The sequence below is a fragment of the Lupinus angustifolius genome, chromosome LG15 (assembly GCF_001865875.1).
Source record: "Lupinus angustifolius cultivar Tanjil chromosome LG15, LupAngTanjil_v1.0, whole genome shotgun sequence".
Lineage (NCBI taxonomy): Eukaryota > Viridiplantae > Streptophyta > Magnoliopsida > Fabales > Fabaceae > Lupinus > Lupinus angustifolius.
In genome coordinates this window covers 12,375,111-12,383,622 of record NC_032023.1, presented here as the reverse complement: position 1 = coordinate 12,383,622, position 8,512 = coordinate 12,375,111, and the positions used below count along the sequence as shown (strand labels likewise).

The 8,512-nt window shown below is 35.7% G+C and overlaps 1 protein-coding gene and 1 long non-coding RNA gene across 2 annotated transcripts in view; both read left to right on the top strand.

Annotated features, from left to right (window-relative positions):
- LOC109328181 (50S ribosomal protein L17) overlaps window positions 3,248–8,512 on the top strand; it is a 10,266-nt gene continuing 5,001 nt past the window's right edge. Inside the window, exons 1-3 of the mRNA XM_019561509.1 lie at window positions 3,248–3,396; window positions 3,489–3,543; window positions 3,763–3,813. Of these exons, the coding sequence (XP_019417054.1) occupies window positions 3,341–3,396; window positions 3,489–3,543; window positions 3,763–3,813 (162 nt within the window). The 5' untranslated portion in view covers window positions 3,248–3,340. The remainder of the gene's footprint in view (window positions 3,397–3,488; window positions 3,544–3,762; window positions 3,814–8,512) is intronic.
- The window catches only part of LOC109328182, an 8,368-nt gene continuing 3,675 nt past the window's right edge, over window positions 3,820–8,512 (top strand). The window contains exon 1 of the long non-coding RNA XR_002105404.1: window positions 3,820–4,054. This is a non-coding gene — a long non-coding RNA (uncharacterized LOC109328182). The remainder of the gene's footprint in view (window positions 4,055–8,512) is intronic.

Sequence of the window (8,512 nt, the reverse complement as noted above, 5' to 3'; positions counted from 1 at the left end):
ACTAAAAAGATCATAGCAAAAAATATGCCCATGTAAAGTCTCAAAATTAAGATATAATTCAAACATGATCTAAGGGTCAAGATTGGTGCGCCAAGCCTTTATGGAACTTGTGCGCTTGATGCGCCAAGTTTATGTTTCTAATCCATGTCTGATGCGTCTAGTGCAGGGCCACATGCCAAGCTGATGTGCCTAGGTCAGGTCTAATGTGTCAAGCTGATGTGCCTAGGCCAGGTCTGATGCGCCACTGGCCAGACCTGATGCATTAGACATATGCAAGTGTGCCAAGGCTGGACGTGCCTAGGCCATGTTTGATGCGATAAGCTTCCTCGGTCACGATCCGCGCCACGAGTCTGATGCGCCAAGTTTCCTCGGTCATGATCAAGACACCCTCGGTCACGAGCCAGAATTCCTCAGTCAAAGGCAAAAGACTCTCAGTCAGTATTCATGCTAACATGGTTAATGATACATTCATGACTTATTTGTCTTACTTGCTTGTCTTGATTTACCTTTAATAGATAATGGATTTGGATGAGTTCATTACTCAAACTCACCCTATTAATTCATATTTAGATTCATCAGTAGATGTGTTTTATACTTGTGGATCCTTTGGTACCAACGGAGTTGTGCTACTTAGAAATTCATAAAACATTACGAAATAATTGTAGTAACTTATGCAAATAGGTAACCATTTCCTATAATCTTATCTCTTATTCTAGGCATTCATATAAAGTGAAAAAAACTATAAAACATAATTTAAACACAAGTATACAACATCAATTATACAACTCTTTTTATTTAAACAATCATAAAAATAATAATAAGTAATTACTTTACCACTATGATAAGAAAATTATTTAGGAAGAATAATTGTTTAATCAAGATAGTATGATAGTTATGAATTAACAAATTAATATTATAGTTATAGGTTAGTATGATACTATAGTTTAACAATATAATATCACATTTATGATTAACATGACACTATAATTATTTAATTAGATACACATTTATGGATTTAAGAATTATAGGTGGGGTACTCTATCATATGGGCTGGTTCAATAGTGAGTTTTAAAATTTTCACGCTCAATCATGTAGAAACCCGAACTCAATGAATATTACCTATGGGCACCTCGTGCGTCCCAGTAACGATGACATAAGACCTTGAGTATGATGATGTTTGGGAAGAGGCTTCAAAGCAGCATGTAAACCTCGAAGTAGTAAAAGAAACTTAGGAAGTGGATAGAATAGATATAAGAATGGGGAATCTTAAGAAAGCTCAAGGTACAATATTATGTTTCAAAATTAAAGATGCCTATTTTATATATTCAAAGTTCAATGCTAGTTAATATTTATGGGGTTCTTTTTTTTTGTTACGATAATTACGGTGTTTGTCATTTCATGATACATATTTTTTGTTATAAAAAAAATAGGAAAATTTACAAAACTCCCTTAAACTTTATATGTTTTACAATTAGACGTCGTAAATTATTTTTCTTCTTTTTAATTACTCCTTAAATTTTAACTATTAGTGAAATAGGTCCCTATATATATAAAAATTTAAATTACTAACAATGAAATTGAAATTAATACTTTAGATGGTGTAAAGTTGATTATATCTTACTTTCTATTCTGATATGAAGTTAACAATCATAAATTTGTGTGGTTATGGAATTGGTAAGCATCTGATCTCGTTTGTCCTTCTAAATTTTCCATTCTCGTTAGACATAGGCTGAGATTTTTTTCATGGCACTTCTTGCATGTATCTTCAGTACTACATATTCCATGTCGAGATCAATCGTTAGTTTAGTAATGGGTGCTCCTCGGAAATCTCAGCATATATAAGTTTCCTAGACCCAACAAACAAATATAGGCCTTCTTGTTCACCGTATATCCATATAGTTGGATAATTGGATATTAACTAATAGTATATTATTGAATTGCAGAAATTTATGTTTTCCCTTTACCTCCTTCGCATGTAGTAATTTTGAGATAGTTTCTCGTCATGTAAATTTGTAGTAGTCTACCTTATACCATCCAGTATGTTAATTCTAATTTTATTCTTAGTAATTTAAAAATGTATGTATGAATCAATTTCACAAATAATTAAAATTTAAGAAGTAATTAGGAAGAAAAATAGTTTATATTGTCTACTTACAAAACACATAAAAATTAATTGCGAACTTTTTCCTAAAAAAAATTGCATGAACTTATTGGTGTAGTATAATTGAGTAAGACCATCTCCGGTACTTGAGAATTATTTTAAAAAACCAAAGAAAATGCAATATATAATGTCATTTGTGCCATTTTATTAATGACATGATTATACTTTTACTCTTAAAAGTAAAAGAAAAAAGAAGAACTTCTCTCTCGAGTAATAGAGAGAATCATGTTCCAATACAGATGGAACTGAAATAAGTCTTATATTATGTTTAACCAGTTTACAGTTAAACTTTTCAGTTAGATCAAGTAATTTTATACATAATTAATAATTATTTATAAATATATAATTTACATCTATACTATATATAAAGTCAAAATGTTTGAATAACTACTACCATGATATCATTTCTATTATTCTATTTTGCCTTTAACATTTTTTAATTTCTACGAAAAAATATATAATCATAAGTAACCATCACAAAAATATCTATAAAAACAAAAATTCTAATTTAAAGTAAATCATATAAAAATTTATAATATAACATACACCAAATACAAAAAATGTACAAATTATACAAAATAAAATATACAAAAACCATAGAATGTCTGCCGACAGACTAGTTATATATAAACATAAAATTTTATATAATTACTATAATTATATTGAAGTAATATATCTTTATTAATGTTCTTAAAAAAATAAGTGAACAAATAGATTCACTTTTCAGGTTATTTTAGTTTAATTGTGTATAACCTAGTTGACTGAATTTTCTCACATGGGTATAACCCCTCCTTCAGTAAAACTATTAACCTTAATTGTTTTTAAGTTTGATCAAAACTTGGACCTGCTCTGGTCTACATAATACTGGATGGAACAACCAATCCAGATAATCACTCGACTGCTTCACCAATCAAACCATCGGTGTGATTCGATTTAAAAATTTCAAAATAACACTAACAATATTAAGAAAAGGAGATTTACACTCTCAAAATAAATCATCGGGCTTTTTAAACAAAACGGCCCACCAGAATAGAATATGCGGTAGTAGAGCCCAAGCACAATCGCAGGTTCTGTTTGCTATTCACTACTACTGTTTCATTTTTTTGGGAGAGTTCAGTGGTAGAAGAGAAAAACCACAAGGCAAATTGTAGCTAGGGTTTATCATTTGCTTCTGCGAAAATGACGAAGATGAGAAAGCTGAATCGAACCGATGCTCACCGAATTTCCATGCTCAGGTTAATAATAATAACAATACTGTCAACTCAAATCTTCATATTCTTCTTTTAATTTTTCGTATGCTGAATTTGTTTCTGTTTTTCATATTTAGAACGATGGTCTCGCAGCTAGTGAAGCATGAGCGTATCGAAACTACTGTTGCCAAGGTATAATTTAAATTACCGTAATAATATTTCTGGTATTGTCGTTGCTACAACAATAGTGAAGCCTTAAATCCCACTAGGTGGGGTCATCTATATGGATCGAACGAGCCGTAATGCTCTATCATAGTTATTGTCGTTTTGATAAATTTGAAACAAATTAAAATTGGTTTAATAAATCTTTTGTATACTTTTTTGTTTAAGATGGTTGTGATTTGGTTGTAGGCGAAAGAGGTCAGAAGGCAGGCAGATAAAATGGTAACGCTTGGAAAGGAGGTTGGTGATTTGTTTTTAGTTTATGAAATTTGGATAATAGTTTTTTAAAATAAAAATTATTTGTTGGTTTTCTTGTTTCTACCTTGGCTGGTTTGTTATGATTCATGTTGAATTGAATGAGTGCACTTTTGTTTTGCCTATCAAAAGTGATTCTGCAAATGTCTGCTTTGAAAATTATTAAAGTTCATTTTTTGTTATCAACAAGTATTATTTGAAGGAATTTCAATGGTTGCTGTGGCAAGTGCTCTAGTTATTGATTGATTACTTGTTTAGTCTGTTACTCTTAGTTAGAGTTTGTTAGAACTGAAATCCTCTCTATCTCTCCCTATATAAAGGACTCTGCTCCTCTTTGTAAATCTTAATATCAATAATACAATTTCTGATTTACTTCTTTCTCATTCTCCTCTTTAAGATTTCTCCTATTCCTTATTTCTTACATGGTATCAGAGTCATGGCAGCCACAACCACCAACACTGGTACGATTCCTACTTCACCACCGCGTTCTCCCTCCGCTGCTACACCGCTTCAAGCGGTTTCCTCTCCTCTTGTTCTTCCTCTTCCGTCTGTCAAACTGACGGAGAAAAATTTCTTGGTGTGGCGCCATTTTATGCTCGCAACCCTAACTTCTAATAGAGCTAACAGATTCCTCACAGATTTCTCACGGAAGATGATCGTCTCATCAATCGCATCAATCTAGCGTATCTACGTTGGGAAGAACTGGATCAAATAGTTTTTTCCTGGATCTTGAACTCTCTGTCTGAAGGACTTCAACCGCGTGTTGTTGGATGTCGCCACTCATGGCAACTTTGGGAGGAACTTGATTCCTATTGCAACTCCCAAACAAAAGCACGCAGTCACCAGTTGCGTTCTCAGCTTCGTTCCATCTCACAGGGCTCGAGTTCAATTTCTGAATACTTCACAACAATTAAAGGACTTGTGGATGCTCTCATCTACATAGGTACACCGATTTCTACAGCTGAACACATCGATTATATTCTTGATGGACTCAACGAGGAATATCAACCAGTTATCACCTCCGTCGAAAGCCAGTTGGATCTTCTCTCTGTTCATAACCTTGAATCCTTCTTGCTTACCTTTGAATCTCGACTTGAGAAGAATAAAGGTAAAGCACTCTCCGATGCTCTCTCGGTTAATGTTGATGTTCATCCTACATCACCGCTGTCCTCAAAAAAGGTTAACTCGTTCTCAAGACAGGTTTCAATTCCTTTGCAACCTCCTCTTTCACACTTCTCGCCTAGGTCTGAATCGCAAAATCTAGGATTCACGAATGGATATGGAAATTTTAATGGCTATCGAGGAAGTCGTGGAGGTCGTGGTGGTGGTCGGAATAGAGGTGGAAGAAGTTCTGGAAGGTTCTCTTCCTTATTCTGCATCCACTGTAATAGGTCAGGTCATGATGTCATCTCTTGCTACTATGCTCCACCGAATTATGGTGCATCTTATCCCCCTTCTTCTTATCCTCTGTCACGTCAGCAATCTCATTTTTTAAACCAGAATGGGCCTCACTCACATTTTCCAGCCCACTTTCTTCCTGACTTCAATAATAACTTCTATTCTCAGACATACAACCATGGGCCCTCTTATTATCCAAATCATGATAATTCTCTACTTAGGCCTGACCCAACACACTCTGCAAGACAATCTCTCTCTCATTATGCAATGACTGCAACAACACCACATCACATTTCACCTTCTGCCATGAACACTAAGAAGGTCACGTGGTACCCTGATTCTGGGGCCACCAATCATTTGACTGCTGATCTAGATTTGTTGCATGAACCAGCTGAAATGTTCTCTCATGATCAGATATACATGGGTAATGGAACTGGAATTCCTATTATTTCTGTTGGCACTTCTTATTTCACCACTGCTACTACTTCACATAACACCTTCAAATTAAATAATCTTCTTCTTGTTCCCTCCATTACCAAGAATCTTTTGAGTGTGTCACAGTTTGCAAAAGATAATTGTTGCTATTTTGAATTTCATCCTAATGTTTATTATGTCAAATCACAGGATTCTAATGACATATTACTAAAATGATTTCTCACCAAGGAAGGACTCTATGCTTTCCGAGGTGTTCTACCCACTTCTATGTCCTCTTGCACTGTTGCTTCATCTAGTTGTAATAGGCCTAGTTTCAATGTTTGTTATAGGTCTAACTCATCATCTTGTAATAAATCTAGTATTACTTTGTGTAATGAGCCTAGCTCACATACTTCAGTCTTTTCCCTTTGACATTTTAGGTTGGTCATCCCCATGAATATGTTGTTAAGAATGTTTTGGAAAATTGCAAAATCTCATACAATAATAAAACTGTGTTTGATTTCTGTTCATCTTGTTGCATTGGTAAATCACATAGAATTCACTTTGCAAATTCCTCTACTGTTTACAAATTCCCTTTTGTCTTAGTCTATGTTGATCTAAGGGGCCCTGCACCTGTCTATTCTCAAACATGATTCAGGTATTACTTCTCCATTGTGGATGCCCACACCAGGCACACATGGATTTTTCTACTCAAACATAAATCTGAAACACTCTCACTGTTTCAGTATTTCTTAATCTATGTCCAAACTCAATTTCAGGTCACTATTAAAGCTGTCCAGAGTGACTATGGGGGTGAATTTCGTCCATTTACTAAATTTCTTAAAAGTCATGGGATTGTTCATAGAATTCCTTGTCCTCACACTCACTACCAACAGGGAACTGTCGAAAGAAAACATAGGCATATTTTAGAAACTGGGCTAACTCTACTAGCTCATGCTCATCTTCCCTTAAATCTATGGGATCATGCCTTTACAACAAATGTTTTCCTCATTAATAGACTACCATCAGTTACTCTTAACAACAAATCCCCTCATGAACTACTTTTCAGTCATCCACCGGATTATACTCTATCAAGGTTTTTGGTTGTGCCTACTTTCCTCTTCTCAGGCCTTATACTAGACACAAGCTTCAACCCAGAAGTTCAGAGTGTATCTTCCTTGACTACTCCTCTAGTCACAAAGGCTACAAGTGCATGTCACATGATGGGAAGATCTACATTTCAAAAGATGTTATTTTTAATGAGAATATTTTTCCCTTTGCTGTCAAAGGTAAGGATCAGTCCAATAGTGGTGATAAGCACTCAACATCATCTCTTAATGGTTGTCACATTTCTCCTATATTCAATCCTCATGTTGCAGACACTCTCTCCACAGAAACATCTGAATTCACAAATAATTATGGTTCTCTACCTACACAGAATTCTCCTATTTTCATCTCATCTCCAAATTCTCAAACTCCCTCACTAACCACCAATCACACACTGGAACCAAACAGTTCTGCTTCCTATTCTGCCAACCACTTACCCTTAACTACTAGTTATGCTCCTCTGTCCTCTCATCCCATGCAAACAAGATCAAAATCTGAGATATTCAGAACTATATATCCTAGAGTTCATCTTGTTCACTCTGAATGTTAGACACTGGTATCCAGGGGTAAGAAAGAAAGTGATAGGGATGAAAAGAAATGCCCCTAACTCACGAGTATAGAATTCGTGATAGGGTTCTATGCAATTTTATTAAGAGATAGAAGAATACAAGAGTATGGTAGTGAATACAATGATGAAGGATCCCACGATCCTCTTCTAACTGATTCCTCAATCAGTTATTTACCCAATTTCTTAACTACCTTTTCTAAAGCCTTTCCTTCTACTTATAGGTGGCTACTAGGGCCTAACTACTAACTACCCAGGGAAACAGAGCCAAGGTTAGTTATTTAACAACCAAACCTTCCTCTTACCCCTCTTATACACTTTTGTAATTTCGGGTCTACCCCTACCCTTAGCCTTATCCCTATCAATACCCTCCCCTAAACTTTTTAACTTGTCCTCAAGTTGGAAATGAGGGAAGGTGTCCTGTAATACAGTAGCTAACTCCCAAGTGTTGTCATGCTTAGGAAGGTGCTGCCATGTAGTTAATACTTCCAGCTCCCCTTGCTTATTCTGCCTGCAATCCACAATATCCTCTGGACTTGCCTCTAAGACCAACTCTTCATTCAACATAGGTGGTAAGGGTTGAGGCTGCTGATGAGGCTTAAGGGCCTTCTTTAGTAGAGACACATGAAAGACAGGGTGAACTTTAGAACCAGTAGGTAGATCTAGCTGATATGCCACCTCTCCCCTCTTCTGTAGGATTTGATAAGGTCCATAATACCTAGGTGCCAGCTTTGCACAAGGTCTAGTAGCCAAGGATTTCAACTTATAAGGCTGCAATTTGAGGAAAACCCATTCTCCTACTGCAAAATCCACTACTCTTCTATGTTTGTCAACCCCTTGTTTCATTAAATTTTGTTCCTTAGCCAAGTTAGTTTTTAGTTCTACCAACAACTCATCCCTCTCATTCAGCAACTGATTGACTTCTTCAACCTTAGATGGTATTGCCCCAGCTTTTATCAAAACAGGAGGGTCTCTGCCATATAATGCCCTGAAGGGTGTCATCCCTGCTGAACTATGGTAATTAGAGTTGAACCAGAATTCTGCCCAATGTAACCAATCCACCCACTGCTTAGGCTTTGGACTCACATAGTACCTCAAGTAGGTTTCTAAGCATCTGTTGGTCACTTCAGTCTGGCCATCTGTTTGAGGATGGTAGGAGGTACTCATCTTCAACTGAGTTCCTGCCATCCTAAATAACTC